The sequence below is a fragment of the Tetrao urogallus genome (genome assembly GCF_951394365.1).
Source record: "Tetrao urogallus genome assembly, chromosome: 5".
NCBI classification, from domain to species: domain Eukaryota; kingdom Metazoa; phylum Chordata; class Aves; order Galliformes; family Phasianidae; genus Tetrao; species Tetrao urogallus.
In genome coordinates, this window is record NC_136818.1 from 49969834 (window position 1) to 49992452 (window position 22619).

General features: G+C 35.0%; 1 protein-coding gene across 2 annotated transcripts in view; it reads left to right on the forward strand.

Moving 5' to 3' along the window:
- The window catches only part of MYOF (myoferlin), a gene marked incomplete at both ends in the record, with an annotated part of 65830 nt that overhangs the window by 34911 nt on the left and 8300 nt on the right, over window positions 1-22619 (forward strand). For both annotated transcript variants that reach the window (XM_079536075.1, XM_079536076.1), the window contains 19 exons: window positions 784-908; window positions 1385-1491; window positions 3526-3718; window positions 4858-5013; window positions 5407-5538; window positions 6895-7058; window positions 8540-8654; window positions 8784-8889; window positions 11147-11289; window positions 11419-11592; window positions 12678-12789; window positions 14274-14351; window positions 16145-16326; window positions 16431-16589; window positions 16777-16875; window positions 17176-17337; window positions 17852-18017; window positions 18612-18688; window positions 22349-22360. In XM_079536075.1, coding sequence (XP_079392201.1) covers window positions 784-908; window positions 1385-1491; window positions 3526-3718; window positions 4858-5013; window positions 5407-5538; window positions 6895-7058; window positions 8540-8654; window positions 8784-8889; window positions 11147-11289; window positions 11419-11592; window positions 12678-12789; window positions 14274-14351; window positions 16145-16326; window positions 16431-16589; window positions 16777-16875; window positions 17176-17337; window positions 17852-18017; window positions 18612-18688; window positions 22349-22360 — 2462 coding nt within the window. The remainder of the gene's footprint in view (window positions 1-783; window positions 909-1384; window positions 1492-3525; window positions 3719-4857; window positions 5014-5406; window positions 5539-6894; window positions 7059-8539; window positions 8655-8783; window positions 8890-11146; window positions 11290-11418; window positions 11593-12677; window positions 12790-14273; window positions 14352-16144; window positions 16327-16430; window positions 16590-16776; window positions 16876-17175; window positions 17338-17851; window positions 18018-18611; window positions 18689-22348; window positions 22361-22619) is intronic.

The window sequence follows — 22619 nt, forward strand, 5'->3', positions numbered from 1 at the left end:
TGTGAAATTGTGCTTTGAAGGTGCAGGGTATTTATAGCTTTGGAATAACAGTTCTTACTCCACTAAAAATTACTGGAAAATGGACAGAAAATAATGCATGGTTCTTCATGGTCTTTGAAGAGTAGACCGAAAAGCCTGCAAAGGCTTGTAAAGAAATTTTTGTAGAATTCAGTTTGGTCTCTGACCAAATATGGTCTATATGCTAGGAAAACTAGTAGGAAAAATAAGTCACAGTGTTTTACAGGTATCTAAAAGCTAGGGATTAAGAAGGGAAAACACCGTCAGAACATTCTGCTTTCAAAGGTAGCAGAAACTTTTTTTAAGTGAGGGTCTGGCGGCCTGAAAGAAAAGCTAGTAACCAATTTCACAGAAAAATATGTTTTGGCTATAAAATTAGTTTATTAAATGCAAACAGTAGGAGTTATTTTCTCTGTATATTAAAAGATCACAGAAAATTATTCTTTGAATACTTTATTTCAGAGAAATGCATTAATTCTCACAATGTTTTACATTATTAAATAATTGGTTAAAATAATGAATGTTAATGGATTATTTATTGAAAAAAATCCACTTTATTATGGTACAGTTTGAAGTCAAGTTTTACCATCCAACCGATGCTACAGACGCTGAAAAATATAAATCCTTTGATAAGTTAGTTGGGCTAGCTTGCATGTTCTTACTAAATGATAGTTTATAAATGATGTGAATAGAACAACTTGTACAGTGTACAGTATGTATCCCTGCTATGAGTTCTACATCTAACGTGTAGATGTCTCACACCAGGTAATTATTATTACTATCTGCCATGGGCAAACACAAAGCCAGTGGTAACACTGACTTCTTTTTGGGAGGACATAAGTCATAGATTAGACCCTGTGAATGTAATCCTGAACATGGTTGAAAGACTGGTAAGTTACTTAAGAGCTTTCTTTTTTGCTGGTCTGTCTGTTTTCTTGAATGTGTAATGAAAAGACGTTTTGAGCAAATGACAGAACATAATTTTTCTCCTTCTTTCCTGTTCAAAGTTAAATGTAGAACAATGTAAGAACTGGCACTGATAATCATAGATGTGTATTCTGGGAAGGCCTAATGCTGCTTGAATCTGCAGGGAATTCACACAGGATTGAAGGGTCCTCTTCATTTGGGAGTGTGTTGAGTTTGTAGAACTGTATTTGCCTTGAAGTTAGGTGCAATGTGAAGTAATAAATACAGTATGAAAGAACATATAAAAAGTCATGTTACATTGGAATCAAGTTTGAATATCTTAGTCTTTTTTTGATTTGGGCTTTAAAATAAGATCAAAATAAAGTCTTGAAAGTTATATTGACTACAGTACTGCAATTTAAGTTTCTAAGTGCAAATCCTTTTCTTTTAAATTCCTCAGCAATCCAACTTAACCAACTTAAAATCAGGAATGCAGGCTAAAATTTCTGAAAACAGATTAGCTGAGATGTGGTTGAAGCTGATTGACGAACTTACGGATGATCTAAGGTAAAATAATGTTTTTATCTCTTGCCTTATCATTCTAGGTCTGCTTTTAATCTTCTTTGTTGCCTTTACTGAGTCAGAAAACAAATTCTAAAGACTATAAAACTCATTGCCCTTATGAACTGACTTGAAAACTGGAATTCCAGAAGTTTCTGAAAGTAGTAAAACATCACAGATATTGCCAGTCAGCCATCGAGGTGTATTATTCTCTGTTATGTCGATGGTAATGAAGCAGCATCTCTCTGGGGAGGGGGGGAATCTAAGGCAGAACTGCCTTGCAGATGTGAATGTTGTGAATCTCTGATGTCTTTCTACCACTTTATCTTAAAGCTTTTTCAGATGTTTAGAGCTTAACGGCTGTAAATATAAGATTTTTGAGTGATCCTTTAGTCAACATATCTGTAATGTGGTCAGAAAATGCAGTGGGAGTCATCACTTAAGGTCTAGAAGGAAAACAAATTCTTAATAGCATGGAAAGAATTGTATGAGAAAGGGGAATTAACAAAAGGGGATGAGGAAGGGAAATGAAAAATGAGAGTAAATATTATTTGTTAGAGTAAATAACAGAAAATATACAATAACAAAAATAACAGAAGAACTAATTCATTAAGCTCTAGAACCAAAGTAGAAGTGAGCAGAGGAAAAAGCAAACATTGTGAAGATCATTTTACATTAGCAAATAATTGTATGTTATATAACTTAGCTCAAAATATAAACCTTGTATTGTACAGAAGGAAGCAGAGAAAAAACTGATGTGCTTTAGGAAAGCAGAACGTTAAGGGCAAGCTATTATCACCATGGAGCCATCTGGAGAGTATAGAAACTTTAAGCTTTGTATTGGTGATAACAATCTATCATCTGACACATCTGCACTGCTATTCAGACTTGTTTTATTAAATAATAGTAGCACCTAGACATACCAACCACATTAGCTTTCTGTTGTTTATAGGATACAGAGCCCTCTGAAGTTTTTCAGGAAGCTCACAAAAACCTTGTCAAAAGCAAATAAATACTCTGGACTGAATTCATAGAACAATTTTCTTTGCAGTGATAAAGTTTTAACGAATAGGAGTTTTCAGTGCACCACTTATAACTAAAATGTGATGACTTTGTGAAGTTTGGATATGGTACACTTGGACCAAGTGTAAGTACTTGTACCTGGACAGGCAGCATTTGCAATGAGATTAGTAGAAATAACTCTAGTGATAGGTGCAATAGTCAGTGGTAAGGTTTTGCAGAGTCAAAGTCCTTAGAAATGCATGGCTTATTATTAAAACTAGGTCAGAGAAGGGTCACTCTTTCCAAACTTTGCCGTGCATCTGGAATTTTCTGTAAGTATCACATTAAAAAACTTCTAATGAACTCTACCGAAGGAATTTAATTGTGGATCTATGAAAAGCTACCTTTTTTTTTTTTTTTTTTTTTTTTTTCCAAACCCACACCTCAGAAAAGCTTTCCTGGGCTTTATTGCAGTGCTGAAGTATTGCTTACTTCCATTAAATAGTTACTCTGCCCTCTGGTGTCACAAAAGTTCTGTGTAACAGATTTCCTTTAGAGATTTTTTCATGTATTGTTGCCAGAGTTAGATAGCTCTCATAGTCACAGACATGAGCTGTATTTATATATTGAATTTCTGAGAATTTATGGCTTCAGTGAAGTAAGGGAACCTAAACTTGGTCTGAAGGTGCCAGTTTAATCTTTGAGGTATACATTCTGAGACAATAATTTTCTGATCTGCATATTTTAGGGAATAGATTTTGCTTGATTTGGTAAGCAGCAATTACATGATAGCACATGCCTCAAACTATTCTACATTGGTGCTTCTTACATAAGCACAGCATTTCTTCAACTTACTGTAAACACTTGGTCAGCTGGAAATGTCTGCGGAAATGAATGCTGTAAAACTATTCTGGTGATTTTCAGTTACAGAAAGCGATAGCACTCAGTCTTTTGCGACTGTATGCATGTACTCCTTTAGTGTATGGCTAAATAAAATTCACCTAGGTTATTAACCATGATAATAATTCTGTTTTTCAGTAAACCATTTCCCCTCATAGAAGGCAAATCTAATATTACAGTCCTTGACACTCAGATAGAAAAGCTGCGCTTAAGGTCTCTCAAACAGATTGGAGAAGCAGCAACAAGGATGAGGAATGAAGCTACTGATGTGAAAACCACTTTGACAGAAATTGAGGATTGGTTGGATAAATTAATGCAACTGAGTGAAGAGGTTAGTACCACACAATATCAATGATTCAGTAAGTTTAAAAGTAGCCGTCTCACCCAAATTGGTATAATGTTCACTGCTGATCAAGCAATATCTGCTCTATTTAGAAAGGTAGTTTTAGATGCCATGAAAGTAAAACATGCCTCTCTGTAATTAGGATTTACTTAAATATATTATTCCAGCTTGTTACCCAATTTCACTGAGAATGTATTGTTGGAACATAACCTTGTAGAATTACAACAGGCTCTTTACCTCATCAAAGTGGCTGTGTTTTTTCCTTTATTTTATTCCAGATCTGCAAATCACACTGCAGGTTCAAGGACTACAGGGTGTATGTAGTACTTCTGCAGGTCATGCTCTTTACCTCATCAAAGTGGCTGTGTTTTTTCCTTTATTTTATTCCAGATCTGCAAATCACACTGCAGGTTCAAGGACTACAGGGTGTATGTAGTACTTCTGCAGGTCATAAGCCATAGTAATTAACTTCTTGTGGAGATTTTTGAATTCTCAACAACGTCTTGAGTTTTTATCTGGATTATGCTCTTTCATAATTGGTTTTCATGACATTGTAGAAGTGTTTATTTTCTCTTTGTCACTTCTACTTTGAAATTTTTAAAAAACATCACTTAATTTGGAAGACTTCAGCAGAAGTCTGGACAAATCTGAAAAAAAAAAAAAAGTGGGAGGCTGTTTTTGTCTTCTGCTAAGTCTTATGAGGACTTACTCTTAATGCGCAAGCATTGCAAGCGTTTCAGTGTGTATTTGTTAATCCAAAGCTATAGCAACTGAGATCTGTCACTGTACAGTAAACGAATTGGGATACAATGCATTTCTAGATAAAATTGCAAAAGATATAGGAACAAAATCTTTTTAACAACACATTGTTTTCCAGCAATCTTTATGATATTTTTAATGATTAGTTCACCACCATATACTGCATTACTTGTGAGGTGAATCAATTTCCTCTCTTTACCATAAATTCAAGCTTATTATTGATTCTTAACTGAAAATACAAACTAGATTTATGTTGCTGTTGCCTAAGCATTGGGTCAATTTATGTTTCTGTTATCTAAGCATTAGATTCATTTGACCTTCTATTAATTACCAACTTCAACTTTCTTTGCCCTGCAAATAATCCACAGCCACAAAACAGTATGCCTGATGTAATCATATGGATGATCCGAGGGGAGAAAAGACTGGCTTATGCTCGTGTTCCTGCACACCAAGTGCTGTATTCTACCACAAGCCCTGAATCATCTGGTAAATACTGTGGAAAAACACAAACAATCTTCTTAAAGGTATTTTTTTTCCTCAAAATCCTGAAACTTTAAATCCTTAAACTTTCTTTTATGTGCATGACTCTCCTGACAAGAAACACTAACATCCACGTGAGCTTTAAATTATTGTCATAATTAAGAACACATTACTGGATTAAACTTGAGAGAGGATATACAGGAGCAGGGATTATACAAATGTTTTCTGTGTTTGGTTTTTACATGCCTAGGGCAGGCACCATTTAAAGAATGTTTCCTTCCTGAACTATTTTATTAGCTCTTTCTGAGGAAATGCCATGCAGGAAGAGATAAATCGTGTATTATTACTCATTTAACTATGTTATTGTTTAGATAGTACTGAAAGCTGAAACACCTATATAACATAACAAAGAATAACCTTATTTATGTGTGTGTCAGTACCCACAGGACAAGACGAAAGATGTCAAAATGCCTGTGGAGTTGCGAGTTAACATTTGGCTTGGGCTCAGTGCAGTTGAAAAGAAGTTCAATAGCTTTGCAGAGGGAACGTTCAGTGTTTTTGCAGAAATGGTATGTCCATCATCGCTTTCTTACATTAAACTTAAATGTGAACCTTATGAATTCTGTGCAGTTTGAGCTCTTCTGTAATTGTTTTGCATGCCTGGCAGAAAAGGAGAGTATTATTTATTATACTGAAAAAAGTGCTGAAACAAGTAGACCACACTGAAGGCAATTTAATAATCAAGTCCATTGTGCCTACCAGATGAACTTCAGCAAAACAGAATCTGAACTGGCTAATCAGATGAAAATCTGGATTATTCCAGTGATTTCAAGACACTTGTTTTAGATTTTTATCATTGTAATTAAGATTGAGTTCTAGAACATAATGTTTTGGTATACTAGTATATATTTTAATTGGTTCTTCATTTCGTTACAAATGATGCATGGATACGAGCAGTTTTTGCTTAATAATGGTTCTTTTGTAGGAGCAGAAAAATTGCCAAAAACTAACTGCTACAGGAAAAACTGGCCAAAACCAGTAGATTTCATTGACAAAGGACTATATTGTAACATGTGAATGGTAAAAGCAAAAAAAATTTGAAAGAAAAATACTTCTAGTAGTCCCACAGCATATAATAGAGATTCTTCATGATAATGATAAGCTGTAAGCATCTTATCTCTGCCTAATTTGCATGCCTAAAGCTGCGTGTAATCCACTATATCAGTTGAGGAAATGGCATTTTTACAGAGGCTAGTGTCATCATTGCACCTATGCCTGAAATACTAAATGTAGTGCTATATTAAGTAGCTTAAAATAGGCAGTGGATTTTTCAAAGCTATTATTTGTTTAGTGTAGAAGTTTATGAGCATATGGAATATCTGTTGCTCTTCATAAAGCAATCCAACAATTTTATAGCAGTAAGAACAGAACATTATAAACTAGGATAATCCCATTAACAGCAAGGGAAATACAGTATATAATCTGTGCTGACATCAGAATTGTTTCCTGATTAGCTTCCGTAAGACTAATTATTTTCAGTTTTATGTGTTACAAAATAAAAGTATAAATAGGAGATGGAAATTGGAAAAGAATGAGAGGATTGTGCATTTAGGGAATGGAAGAAACTCTTGTTCAAATGGTGCAAAGGTATTTTATTTAACAAACCTTTAACTTGGTGGGAGCTTGGCTGTAGAATAAAGTGTCAATTAATAGCAGAATCATTGCTTACGTTTATAAGACAGCACAGAAGAAAAAGAAATTAATGATGGTAGTGGAAGGCATGGGAAGGAGGTATTTAATTTCAAATAAAGTGACTAGTAGAATGCTTCAATTATAACTATTAAATAAACCTTTTTTTTTTTTTTTTCCTCCTGAAATCTTTTTCTTGTTCCTGAAGTACTGTTTTATTCTTTCTTCTCAAACAGTATGAAAATCAGGCTCTTCTTTTTGGAAAGTGGGGTACCTCAGGTCTTGTTGGTCGCCACAAGTTTTCTGATGTCACAGGAAAAATCAAACTGAAGAGAGAGTATTTTCTACCCCCAAAAGGCTGGGAGTGGGAAGGAGAATGGATGGTTGACCCTGAAAGAAGGTAAGATGCTTCTAATTTTATTCAAGCAGGAATTAAAGGAATTTATAATAATTATTCTTCTGAGCGCGGAGGAAGATATCCTGTCTCTGTTTTCTTTGCTGAGAATAGTCAGAGATTTTTAATAACTCTAAAAATACTATTGCCTTTTGTTGTTCACATACACTGGATTATTATTTTTTGTTTATTTCACTGTATGTTGAGAAGGTCTGTGGACCCTCATGAAACAACTGTTACATGTTATTTGTCAGAGTGACTCAAGGCAGGGGATATTTTCAGAGGCTAGGGCTGTGCTGTCATATGATTCTTCTTCCCTTGACAGCTCCAGTTCATGAGGTCTCCATCTTTCCAGCTCCACCAGGTTCAGTCTTGCTGTGTCAGAGGCTGTCAATTCCTAAGTTGTCCCAGCTCAGCCATTTGTGTTGTCACACTTAAAATAGGACTTGGTAAATGAACTGCTCAAAAAACAAAAACCAGCATAAAAATAAAAAGGTGTGGGGTGTGTGTGTGTGTTTTATGGTGTGTTGTTTTTGTTGTTTTGGTGTGGTTTTTTTTTTTATGAAAGATTCACTCAATCTTTAATTCTTTTGTTCTTGTGAGAAATACACAGTATGTTCCTATAGAATCACTGCAGGATAATATGTGCTATTTGATCCATTTTGAAGTCATGCATGTTTGTAGGTATAAATGGATACCTACATGGATTTATTCCATGGATTTACATGGATTTACCTACATGGATACCTACATGGATTTACAATGGATTTATTTCCATATTATTTCAATGAATAGTTTGAGATGAAGACAAGCAACAACATGGAGATGCTTTCTCAGATAACAGAAGAGAAATCTCCAGTTAAAATGCACATTTGTTTATGCCTCATACCTGATCTTATTGGAAAATAGTCTTGTGGCTCTACTTGACCAGCAGATGGCACTTAAGAACATATTTCAGTGCTTTCTGACTCACAATAACAAATGGAAATAGAAGCTATTTTTTCTAATTCAATGTTCTTTTATGTATTTTGCTTTCGAGTTAGAAACTTATCAAATGGTTACTCAGTTTGTAAATAACAGAACAGGGATAAAATCAACAATATTCTCAAATTTTAGTGTATAGCTAGTTATATAAAAGTTAGAAATACATACAGCTATCACATGGTCTGTTTTTCTCTCTGTTTAGATGTATGATGTGGTTTTTTTTCCAAGAGAAGTTCTCAAAGCAGGTGAATAATAATGGCAGTTGAAACAACTCCTGCTAGTCACACGAGTAATTTAGCACTACTTCTACTTCTAGAGGAGGTGCTGCAATGTTAGGAAGATGTTCTAGGAGAATAAAGTTCTTGTACTTGTGAGCTGTGTTGAAAATTGAACTTTACAAAGACCAATAATCCAGAACTACAGCATGTACATTGCTTCTGTGTATTCTCTGGGACCTACATAAGTAATTTTGGCTTAATACTGTGTTTGGTTTGGATTTGCAGTTTGTTGACTGAAGCTGATGCTGGTCATACCGAGTTTACTGATGAAGTGTATGAGAATGAGAGCCGCTATCCTGGGGGAGAATGGAAAGCTGCTGAAGAGAGTTTCACAGATGTGGTGAGATGTATTAATCAGTACTTTTCACTGTAAAAAGATGAGAGTTTAAGAGAAAAAGTTCCAAGATTTGCTACACAGTGTATTTTATCTACTAATACATGGAACTGCTCTGTTTTCCCTATATAAAAGAATGGAGAAAAAGCTCCACCGCCACGTGAGTTCACATGTCCTGTTGGATGGATGTGGGAAGATGATGCTTGGAAGTCAGACTTAAATCGAGCAGTAGATGAGCATGGTAAGATTTACTGTTTATATGCTATCTAATAAATGTATCTGTGTCTACCAGAGAACAAATCATAGAATCCAAGAAGCTGTATGTTGGTCTCGAGTGCAGCAGGTATTTTTGAGCCAAAAGCTTTAAAAAATTAAGAAAATAAGAAGTGTCATGTGAACAATGATCTGCTAACATGAAAGGTTCCACATACAACCCACATAAAGCTGGGTTGTATGAACAGTATGCTTAGAAATAGAACCTGTCCTTGTTTGAAATACATTTCCAAAACTTTTTTCCTACATCCAGTGTTAGTGAAATCCAATGATTAGGATTTGGCCTGTAAGATGTAGATCAGTACTGTCAATTGTTTTAAAGAAGACGGAAGCTTAGGTTGAGACATCAAGCACCTATAATTCTACCTTAGGGTATGTGGCAAAGCCAGGGTCGAGTTTGTCTGGTATTTCAGGTGGAAGCCTTCAGCCAGGGAAAGAGTCAACAAGCAAAACTCGAAAAATGAGCTGGCAATGTGCACTTGCAACCAAGAAGGCCAACTATATCCTGGGCTGCATCAAGAAAAGCTTCACCAGCAGACTGAGGCAGAATCTCTGCTCTTGTGAGACCCTACCTGAAGTACTGTGTCCAGTTCTGGAGCCACCCCATACAAGAAAGACATCGAGCTGTCAGACTGGGTCTAGAGAAGGGCCACAGAGATTATCAGAGGGCTGGAACACCTTCTTTTCAAGGACAGGATGAGAGAGTTGGGGCTCTTCAGCGCAGAGGAGAGAAGGCTCTGGGGGGGACCTTGTAGCATCCTTCCAGTACCTAAAGGGGGCCTATAGGAACGCTGGGGAGGGACTCTTTGTAAAGGGCAGTGACAAGACAAGGGGAAATGGCTTTAAATTGAAAGAGAGTAGATTTAGCCTAGCTATAAGGAAGCAATTACTCACTGTGAGGATGGTGAGGCACTGGAACAGGTTGCCCAGAGAGGTTGTGGATGCCCTCACTGGTGTTCAAGGCCAGGCTAGATGGAGCTTTGAGCAAGCTGGTTTAGAGGGAGGTGTCCCTTCCTATAGCAGGAGTTGAAACCAGATGATCTTAAAGGTCCCTTCCAACTGCTCTGTGATTCTCTGAAAGCTAAGAGGTGAAACAGGAGGTGTAGGAATCAAGAAAGGGAAAGGAGTCTGTTTGTCCTAGCAGGAGATGACACAAGGGTGTGAAGAATTTCTATATTGTTGAAAACAAAATGATTGCTTTCATATTCATATGAATATGTGCAGGAGGTGTGCAAAACTGATCAGAATGTAAACACTACGAAACAAATAAGTTACTAGCCAGTTCCAAAATGAAGATGATTTCAGGGTCTTTCTGTGACAAGTGTAACACTGCTAGACAGAATGTTTTCAAGTACTGCAAATCAGGAAAATCGTAACCAAGCAGAGCCATTGTTTATAGTTGCTACAACTCTAACGTGCTTGTCACTTTTACAAAATGAAAACTACTACCATCTTGGAACTTGTGATGAAAACAACCACATAAACCAATAAATTGGATTCTACAGAAATAGGAAAAAGCAGTCAGTCCTTCATAGCAAAGTATCTAAGGGGTATTTAATAGTATGGAAAGCAAATAGGTAATAAAAGCAAAAGGGAAGCCTGTAGAAGACTGAAGTCAAGAAGATTTGCTAAGTGGTCGTGAATTTCAATTCATTTTAAAACAGTTAAAAATTCTCAAACAGTTACTGCTTTAAACATAAGTTAAATAAATAGCGATTTTAACAGGAAAAAGGAGATCTTATTTATTGTAGAGTACCCATAAGTGTCTTAACTGGAACACCTGCTAGGATTCTGCAGTAACATTTTATTAGTTCAATCTAGATAAAAGACAGTCCTAAATACCTGACAACTGAATTCTAACGTGTAGATCCAAAATACAGAAACTTCTTCCTGTGCATCAGCACCTTGTAGTAATGAATTTCATCCTAATGTCTAATATAAGCCTACCTCCTTTTAGTTGAAAATCATTACCCCTTATCCTACCACTGCACTCCCTGATAGCTCCCCTTCAAGTAATGGAAGGCCACTTTAAAGTCTCTCTGCAGCCTCCTCTAGGCTGAACAACTTCAGTTCTCTCATCCTGTCTTCATAGGACATATCAAATAGTTTCATGTGACTAAATCTTCATTCTTTGTAGTCACAATAAAAAATAAATTCTCATGTTATTCTTATTTGTGTCTTGCATGTGTTTCTAGAAATATGCCAACTATTCAATTCTGTTTTAGGATGGGAATATGGAATTACTATTCCTCCAGACACTAAACCAAAGTCATGGGTTGCTGCAGAGAAAATGTATCATACACACCGACGAAGAAGGCTGGTGCGGAAGCGTAGGAGGGATTCAGCTCAGGCAGTAACAACAGGAAGGGTAAGCAGAAGAGAGCTGTAATTACAGACTGTACTTGCACATCACAACAGTGCCTACAAAAGCAATTGCAGATTTTTTTTTCATGACACTTATACAATATTGTGGATAACAGAGATTTACATCTCCCAGGGAATGTCATCGTATGAAGATCAAGAAGGATGGGAATATGCTTCCTTGATTGGTTGGAAATTTCACTGGAAACAACGCAGTTCTGACACTTTCCGTCGAAGACGATGGAGACGAAAGATGGCTCCCTCAGAGACACATGGTGCTGCAGCTATCTTTAAACTTGAAGGTGCTTTGGTAAGGGACACAGTATCAGAAAAAAAAAGCCCTTAGGAGGTGAATCTATTAATTTTTAGTCTCTGAATCATTAAATTGATGTGTAACTGAGGAACTAATACAGTTTATATTGTTTAGTCTGAAGGGGAAGTAAGTACTTAAGTTCTTAAATAACATGCTTGTTGATTCTTCAAATTATTATTGTATAATGAGATCTAGATCAAAAGGCAAAATTACTTTTGTAAGTTATCTTTTCACTTTACTTACAGAAGGCTCATCTGGAATAAAGTGAAAAGATGACTTACAAAAGATTTTAATGTGCATAATTTAGATGTGTCAGCATCAGTACCAGAAGCAAAAGAAACTGAAATAGCTACCCTTGATGAATATTTGCAAGTATAAATAACCAAGCACAAGAAAAAAAAGAAAATAGCTAAGTATCTGAAAGGTCAGAATATTGTAGGTCACAGTTTATCAAAATTTAATTACTTGTCAAGTTTTCAGGTTAACACAGCTTCATAGGTAAGCTCTGTTTATCGAGATACAAATTTGAGCCCATAATAGTAAAAACACAGTCTTGTAAGGAAACTACTTTGTTTTTCTAAGCTGATTATTCAGAGTATAGCATTAATGTTTCTTTTTTTTTTTCTTTCTCTGTTTCCTTTTTTTTTTTTCCCCCCCCACCAAAAACAGTCGATGATTCACCACTTGGTTTGATGCCACAGAGTTGAAAACTAACTTCCTCATTTGACTCTATTTCCTGCACTATTGCTAAAATAAATCCTTAGAGCATTTCTCTGCAACAGGGCAATGCAGAAGAACTCTGCTGCACTAAGAGCTGAGGTAGCTAATGTATCTCCAGCAGTAAGACATTCTGGCAATGAGATGAAACGACTGGATTGATTTCTGCACACCTTCAGTGGCAAGATGACATGAGCTTTGTATGAACTAAACATCTTTTAATGTCCATTTACTTAAGAAATTAAGTTATACTTTTTCCTGGAAATGAGGCTGAAACCTGTATGTTCCTGCATATGGTATACTTTTATCAGATTGTTTCTGCAGTTGTAACTATGCAGTGATGTTTTTTCTTCACAAAATTTTAGGGAGCAGACACTAGTACCGATGATGGAGAAGGGAAGGGTTCAGACAAAACCAAGGACTCAGCCACAAAGGTGTTTGGTGCCAATACACCACTTGTTTCCTGCTACTTTGACAGTAGGTTCCTAGCAATTCCTTTCTTACAAATTGTCTGTTTCTCTTTGGTAGCAAACAGAATTGTAATTCTTTGTGTTTTACATCTAGACTTACAAACCTCCTGTGATAATTATCCGTCTGATTCTTGATTGAAGCCTATTTATCCTACTAAGTGAAAAATACTGTTGATCATTTCAATATTATAGTCTACAGTTCATATTAGTTTATATTCTAATATTTTAAAAAGAACGAAGTAATTTAATATGGATAAAGTAATCTCATTTTGTTTGATATCAGACATTTGTAAAATGGACAAAGTTCCTAAGCTATTTTTTACAAAAGCAGAATTCTAGGCCTTATTGAAAGGCATCTTTAGCATTAAGGTCCATTCATGAGAATGCAGGAAGCTAAACCAGCAGAGATTATGTATGTACAGTTAATTTTCTGCTGGTTTGGTTCACTTAACCAACTCACTGCTAGGTCAGACAAATGCCTGACCCCGTATAAGCAGTAAGACCATACAGGTGAGTTGAGAACTATTACTTTGCCAGCCTTGACTGAATTAAAATGCCTTGAAGTTACCATAGTGGGATTCACAAAGATGGGAACACTGAGGTGTGAGTGCTAAAAGGAATAGAGCCCAATTCAGTGCCCCTCTTAAGACTCAGTATCCTTCTTGAAGATCTGTGACTGGAAAATGTGCCTTTATTTGAAACCTACGTAACTCCTATCTCCCTTCTGGGAATAAGTGCCCCAATCTTTCAGAAGCTGAGGAAGTAATCTTGCTGTTTCTTTCAAGTAATGACCACAATAGGAGGAAAATAGCTCCTTTTCCTGCCAGAGTTCAGAGGTTTCAACTCATTGTGGTTATGAGTGGCGCTTTTTCTTTTTTTTAAAAAAAAAAAAAAAAAAAAAAAACAAGGTCTGGAAGTGATAGAGCTGACATCTTCAAAGAAAATGTGTAGTAACTTAGCCATATGTTGCCCTGGGTCAGGGTTTCCATCACATCCTACTTTTCAGCTACTCCATCATGTTTCCGCAGATTCTTTTTTTTTTTTTTTAATATATTTTAGCCACAGAAATAAGGATGCAATTGAAATTATTATGTAGAGGTAGTTGAAAGGTCTCTCCTAGGCCTTTACAAGTTCCATAATGAATAATTTAAGTTTTAGAATACCCAGTTATTGACTCTGTTTGGAAGAGCTAGATTATCACACTGTTTTAAAAAATAATAATAATAGAAGGATTTTTAGATGATAATGCACTGAAGAAGCCCAAATAGAATTAGCATTCTTTTTTATTTTCATTTCTACTTTAAGTTAATTTGTCCTTGTGTTGGAACAAATTTTTGCAGGTTCTACTGCAAGCATGCAGAAAAGTTAATATAGTGCTTGTGCTTTTCTCAAGAAAATGTTTTAAGCATTCGTATAGACTGAAAATAGCTTCATTGTAGGAAAGATGTTTGTGCAGTCCATTTGAACTTTTTTTTTCCCCTTTTGATACAGGGGTGTATACTTACCACCTGCGCTGTTATGTATACCAGGCAAGAAATCTCATGGCTTTAGACAAAGACAGCTTTTCAGGTATGGAAAAATCCTACTTGTAGTGTGGAAAAGTAGGCGTACAATGAACTAGGAATCTGAATTACCTGCAGAGGATCTTAAATCTGTAAGTTCTGTGTGTAGGTCCCAGTCACTGAAACTATGCCAGGAAGGAAACCTCGGCTTCATTGTGTATGATCCAGGTTTTGTTAGTACAGCTAAAAAATAAGTGCTCTGAACATGCACTTTCTGCTGTCAATGGAATTCTCAGTGGGGAATGGGAATTGGTCTGGTCAGGTCACTTTCCTATGACCGGTTGTTTCCCTATGCCTTAGCTTCTCTTAACCATACATGCGTACTAATAATAATAACAATACATGCAGTTCTTAAGATGTCTTACAGAAAACCTGCATAAAAGTGGGGATGAGGAAAGCTGGATGGTTGTTATGTGAGCAACTTCCTGTCAGTGTTCAATATTTTATATTAATTAATTTCTGGGATATGAACTTGTAGAAAGCTACACTGAATTTTACTAAGAGGCAGAGATTTTGTTTGCTTTTACAAGAATAACTTCAGCACTGTTATTTCCAGCTCTTACAATGTATTCCACCTGTGCTGTATCTAGTTAGTATCTCTGTAGTCAGACTAATTCAATGTTCAGGTTATTAAGTATTTAGTTATTGTTAACTACAATGAAAATTCCACTGACAAGTCAGAGAGTAAATTGAAATTGGATTCTATTAGAATGACTTTACACTTTATGTAAATTCAAAGAAAGATGAAAGGGGCAGTTTAGAATACATTTTTATCAGAACTGTCATTCATTGGTATTCTTTTTTCCCCTTTTTAGTTAAGTCAATTGCACCTCTTATATTATTAAATAAGATAAACAGCTGTAGATATTTTACTGCAGTTTCTTGAGAGGAAGCTGTTGGGCTTTTTTTGTACAGCTGTCTGTCTTGTGTTTTGTCTTAAATCAATATGTAGCATTTAAAAACAATATTAAGAGACAATAAAAAATACTTCTGATTTATATATGTAGAATTTAAGAGGGGTACCTCAGACACAGTCACACGTAAACCAAAACACTTCTATTTTATTTTCTTCTGAAACTAGTTTGTAGTTATGCAAATGTTGTACAGTTCTGATCAGGTACTAAAAGCTGTTGAAACTGACCTAAAAATAACCTTTAAAACAGCCTCAAGTCTTTAGCAATTGCAATTTGTACAGGAAATGTTAATGACCATCATCAGATACCTTCTGTAGAGCTCTTGATTTAAAGACCTGACAAACAGAGGGCTGCTTTAATCATACAGTTGTTTCACAAGAAGAGGTTGTTATAAATAAGATATCTGAAATCGAAGCTTCATCTGAGTAATATAGCCTGTGAAAACTTATTTTGCACAAGCTACTCAGAATGAACTCCTTTCTATTATTTATTCTATTATATATATTCTATTATCCATATAGTTATGTATCAGTTGAGATAGTGGAAAAAAAGCTTCTACAGATCATTTTTAAGAGGAGTGTAGTACAGCCAATGTTTTATTTTAGTTTTCAAGTTTAGTTTATGATTTTCAAGATACTGTAATCATTTTCATTTATTACTATGTTATTAAAGAGTGGTATAAAGGATGCTATTTAGAAATCAAGAGAAATTTGCTCTATTAAATGTAAGTGATATGTACGGTGTGTTGTTTTGTTTTGGTTTTTTTCCTGTAGAACAGACTGTAGAAATAGTAATGACAGAAAAGAAAAACAATGTACTGTTTGATAAAAATTGTGCTTGCGTGCCTTATGGTTTCAGGCTTTTCAATCTTTGCATAATATTTCAGATCCGTACGCTCATGTTTCTTTCCTCCATCAAAGCAAAACAACTGAGATCATTCATTCAACTCTAAATCCTACATGGGACCAAACTCTAATATTTAATGAAATTGAGATCTATGGGGACCCACAGACAGTAGCCCAAAATCCACCTAATGTTGTTATTGAACTGTTTGACAGTGACCAAGTGGTATGTGAAAGCTTTTTACCTTGATTCTTGTTTTATCATTATTTTTTCTATTATTGTTATTTGACAATAACATTAACGACTATGATTTTCATTTTTTATTACAGGGTAAAGATGAATTCCTTGGAAGAAGTGTTTGTGCCCCCATGGTCAAGTTAATCCCAGAAGAAGACATCACACCAAAACTGCTCTGGTATCCTGTAACAAATAATGGCAAAGCTAGCGGAGACATTCTTTTTGCTGCAGAACTTATTTTAAGGGACAAGGCATGTATTTATTGTATTGTGTGTGTGTATATGTTTATGTGTGTACGTATATGTGTATGAGTGTGTGTGTCATATCATATATATTCTTTCATAGAAAGTCATAACGTAACGAATTATTTTAATGCTTGCCAAGTATTTCATTTAAGTAAGAGGAGAGAAATCAGTATTTGTGTGTGTCTCTTAACAGAGTGGCTCCAACCTTCCAATTCTTCCATCACAAAGAGCGCCAAAGCTTTACATGGTACCTCAAGGAATCAGACCAGTCGTTCAACTCACTGCTGTTGAGGTACTGTTTATTTTTAAGCTAACTGAAAACAAATGCAGCAATCTCATCTTCCAGGCAGCAAGATTGTTTCTTTGCTTTGAGGAGAAAAATAGTGAGAAATATCTGGGATTTTTTAATAAGCATTTTTGGGTTTCACTTTTTCTCTCATCATTCAAACAACCTTAATGTCTTGCCAGTCATGTTATGTTTTTGTTTTTTTAATTGAAAAGACTCTTCTTTCCTTCTTTTTGAATATCATGCTAAGCATATTGATCCTCGATCTTTCTCTGTCTTTCGCTTCTATGGGATTTTATTTTACAGATTCTGGCTTGGGGGTTGCGGAACATGAAAAATTACCAGCTGGCGCCTGTTACATCACCGAGTCTCATAGTGGAATGTGGGGGTGAAATGGTGGAATCTGTGGTGATCAAAAACCTCAAAAAGACGCCAAATTTTCCATCTTCTGTTCTCTTCATGAAAGTTGTACGTTGCTAAAACCTATTTACTATATAAACTATCAGTAGAAAATGAGTTACTGCATACTTTAAGGTTTGTTATGTAAGAATGAAAAGAAAAACATGCGCAACCTTTTTTGACTTAACATAAGCAAGTTACTGAGCATGAAAATTCTAGTGAAGATTATGTAATCATGTCTGTGTGTACATTGAAAAAGTATAGTCTGATATGCTCCAGTACAGTGGATAGATGTATGTATTTGAGAAGACATCATTTTACATATAGAAGTGTGATTACTTTCCTATTGCTAGGATGGGGGCTGCATAAGATTCAAGAATATTGAAGATTTAGGGCAACTAAAAGTATTCTTAATGACTTCTATTGAATCATTCATGTAGTCAGAAATTTCATTCACCATATACTCATAAAATGTAGTAGATCAATACTAAATCAAGTAACAGCTCTAATTTGGGGGGGAAATCTTTATTATTCATTTTCCTTTTGCCTGCATTATAATCAAACTCTAACATTTTGCTTTTAGCTTTTGCCAAAAGAGGAGTTGTACGCCCCGTCTCTTGTTATTAAAGTAATAGACCACAGACCATTTGGACGGAAGCCCATTGTGGGACAGTGTACTATTGATTTACTGGAAAGCTTTCGCTGTGACCCCTACGCTACAAAAGAAGACATTGCTCCACAACTGAAAGGTAAAAAGCTGGAAAAAGACAAGTTATGCTTTCCTGTGAAATGCTAGAATAACCAACCTTTGATGTTTACTGTGCATGCTGTACTGATCAACAGCCTTCTTGTGTTGCATACTTAATTGGAGATATAACCTGAAGGAAAAAAATTAAATGGTGCAGTAGTTTGTGGGATATTAAAAGTGCAAAGGAAAGTCTAGTGTCGGAATGGGCATGCTGCTTCACTGAAGTTCTTCTTTAGAATTAACTTGAATTTTAACTACCTGCATGTTACCACTGTTCTCATTAACAAAGATACAATACAGTAATGTAGCAAAAAATGGTCTGACTGCAAAGCTGACATCTTCAACTGTATTTTTTTCCAATTTTTTTCTTTTTAATTCTCTTTTTTTTGACAAATATTTGTGTATAGTGCACAGAATCATGATGCATATCTATTCTTAATTCATCGCTATGTTTTGCTTTCTCTGGAGGATCAAGCTTATAGTCAGTGAATTAATTTACATCTTCTGTAACTGTTTGGATTTCAAATCCCATGGAAAGTTTTAGTGTGGTATTTTTCCAACGTGGTATTGTCTTATTAAAATCTTTGGCTTACAGTTAGTCTACTCTCTGCTGCACCTCGCCGGGATACAGTAATAGAAATGGAGGACACGCAACCACTGCTAGCAGCTCAGGTAGTGTCTGAAATTTGATGCTTGACTTTCTTCTTTTTCTTCAGAGCTGTGATTTCTGATTAGCTAAGCAGCAAAACTATCAGTAATGTAGCCGCCTGAAAAGTCAGATGAAGCAAACTTCCTTTGAATACAGGAAAGCAAAGGAAATGCGATCATTATTTTATCCTCTGTTTTCATATAGTAAACATCAAACTGTAAATGTAAGTTACAGTTTACCCAGTAGCTTAGAAATTCAGTCATTCAATGGAAAGAATATGATAGTATGATAGAATATTACCCAGTCACCTACTGGTAATTTTAGAGTGGCCTGTTCTCACACAGCAGTTTCAAATAAAGCAAAGCAAGCAGATGGTATATGCTTTGGTGATGACAGAATCAAAACTGCTGCAGCACAGACCTACAGCTGTTCATTTTTTTTTTCCCCATAGGTATGGTTTTGCCTTTCTTACTGTACAGTCATCCAAAACTGCTAACACAAACATTTTCTATACTAACACCTCTTTTCTTTCCTGTTCTCTTGTGCCTTCTGACTCTCCCTATACTACTGCTTTGATTCTTTCAGGACTTCCACAGTGCAGTCTGACATTACAGGTAAAAATAATTCAGCTTGCAGAATTGTATTCCTGGCTTAGAACCTCAGAGAAGGCAAATTCCAAACATCTTTTCAAAGAAAAATTATCCGTAATTTTAGAACTTAATCTAGAAGATATTTTCACAAATTACTGATAGAGCTTTCTTGACAAAAATAGGCTAAGTATGCTTTAGTATGTTAATTCCGTAGGCTTTTAATCCATAACTTTGATTTTTCAAAAATAAGTATTTTTTCATTGTTACAGAGGTCCCAAAGTAAATAGTATTTGTTATTTTAATGTCACTGATTGTATTATTCTTCCTTTATTTCTTCTTTAGCATTCTCATGTCATGAAACTTTACAACTGAGTTGTTTCATAGATTTTCTTACATTTATTTCCTTCATACAAGTAAAGTGTCCTAAATATTTAATTTATAACAGTAGAAAAATGTCTTTTCTTTAATCTGAATTAAGCCTTGTTATGTTCTAATGTTTTCTAGATGGCACAGATAGCATTTCTAAAGGTAGTAAAAATTAAGAAAAAAGACTTTAAAAAGATCCAAACCCACTGGCAAAACTGATGTGAATAGTTCTAGCTGATTTTGTTTATGATAGGAAATATTTTAAATGCTAGATAAGGTGAAACAATTTCTTTTGGAGTTTGACATCACCCAAACAAAACATAGTACAAACCTGTGTACAGTTATTGCATCCATATGAGAGAAGGAATAATATTCAAATCAATTCAGTCTGAAATAACTAAGTACAACTGTGGAAGGCATAAGGGATATGCAGGCAATATCATAAGGACACAAAAGGCAGAAATTTCATCAATTACATTCCAATTTCCAGTGTTTAAGCAGTATGTCAACAGCACTCAGCAAAATGGCTTCTCCAACCACAGTGCATGTATGTATGTATGGAAATACTGCATGGAGATGACCAGAATGGTAGCACAATATTAATGGGATGTGGTCTTGTGGCTGAGCTTATCTTAGCAATAATTCCATACAGAGATCTTGGAGGAAATGATTCTTATAAGTGAATCTAATAAGATTAATTACAAATATTAAGGTAATAAAAAACTTTTTTTGGAGACTTATAAATATCCCGCTATGTCTGTGTATTAACTACTGTTATAATATTTAAATATTGCTATATCATTATTATTTAAAATCTTTGTACTAACAGCACCAAAATTAACAAAAATGATTCAATGACACTATTGGTGTATGAAATTTGTTCAAAAGTCTGTTTTCCAGACACTAAAATAAATGTGCAGTAAATAAAATTCTAACCCTAACTTTTGGTAGGGATCCATTCTCTTTTTTCCTATAATTTTAAGGTATTCAAAAGCTAATAGCTCAGTGTAGACATGCCTTATGTATAACAATCCACAGTGAAATCAATGGACAGATTTAAAAAGAAAAAAAAAAAAAAAGGCAGTAACTGCTAAATGGTCTTTACCAAGTGAATATTTCACTCCAAAATCTCAAATTTATCATATGGCATTTTACCCTGTTTCCTTGGCATTCTATGAGTGCATCCTACTTACCACTTTTAGCAATAGCATCCAAAGCCAGAGGACTCACTATTTGTTTTGATAATTTTGAAAGAAAGCCCGAAGATTTGGATTTACTTTTTCCATAACCATTTCTTCTCAATGCAGAGAAGTACATTACTTGAAGGGACACCTGAAGGTATATATAAAAAAAAAAGTCAGTATTATACTGCAATTATGTTTTGTGAATAGTCTCCAAATTTGGAGTTTCGGCAGTGGTTACACAGTTGTAAGGTACCCTTCATGTTGTAAACCAGTGTTTAAACAAAGTCAATTTTAAATATGGCAATTAATTCAATGTTGCCTATAAATTTTGTGAATTAGTAATATAGTTTCTAAGAATAAATAACTTGAGTTACCTTTAAAGCAGAAATAGACAATATTTTGCAGATTTATGGGGCACTTTGTTTTACAGTTAGACAAGACTACTAAAACATAGCAGGCCTGAAAATCCCTGAAAGATAATTATGTTCAGAATATAAATAGAGTTAAAAGAATATATCAGAATGGCGTCCTGACCTATTGATGCATTTGGCTTGTACTCATAAAATGCTTTGCACATCGCTTTTGCTTTTCACCAAAATGTATGGATTATGCCTTTAAATTAAGCCACAATAGACACAACACGAACATGAACAAATTGCGCTAGATAATCCTGGCTTCCAAATGGAATGCATGATGCTTGCTCTTAATGGAACATCTGATCTTGTTTGCAGTATCTCTTATTCAACAGGTGAAGCGTTTTGGATTGTGCAGACTGTTATTGCACAGATAAATCTGTAGGCACACATCCTGATTGTTAGTGCATTTTATAATTCACATTTTTTTCCAGTTTCTGAAATTCTGTAGCCTGTAAACAAATGAAAAAATGGTAGTAGAAAGGGAAAATGCTACTGATTTTTAGCAAATTGTTTTGTAAAGAAGTTGATATCTAAAATATGAAAAGAAAAAAAAAAAAAAAAAAGAAACAAAAACCAAAACACTTCAATTCTATATATGCAAAACTTGTTTGGGAAAGAATCTCTTGAATAAATTCACTTGCGCAAGTGCTCTTATTTCAGATGAAATATGTTTAAATCAGATCCGGTGTACTCTGCAAGTGCAAGTGGAAAAGCAGGGAATGCTCCAAGTACTGTGGAAATGAATAAATAGAAGCCAGAGTTGAATGCTGCAGTGAAATGTTTTGCTTTTTTATGTGAAGAAGGACAGGAAGCACAGGACTGTAGTGCCTCACAGCCCTATAAACATACAGCTTGGAATTTTTTTGATAGTTTGTTTTTCATTTATATAAATTTTCAATCAAGTTTAACATCAAGGTCATACTGACAGCAGCAAAAAAGTTATATTTATGCAGTCTGAATATTCTTTACAAGTTTTAAGGTATTCGTTATTTTACATGCAAAACTATACAAAAACAAAATACAAGAAAGCAAAGCTCTAAAAGCTTACTTAAGTCTATTAAATTCTACAAAGCATATCCTCATAATTGTTTCTATTTTTTTTTTAATGGACTGATCCTCCTGAGCAGCTTACAGAAAAGGTAACGTATACTATTCTTCAAAATCTATACATTGCTTTCTCACAAATGAAATCCCCAATTGAAAATATACAGTGGGAAAGTGCTACTTCTGATTAGAGTATGTTTTCAGGAGAGAGTAGTTATGTTATGTTAATAGGTGGGGAAAAATATGGAAAATAGTACTCTGCTGGGGGGGGGAGAATCTGTTATCAGTGTTAAATAACTTTAAAAAAAAAAAATCAAAACTACAGTTACTTGAACGTACAAACTGTTAGCATGT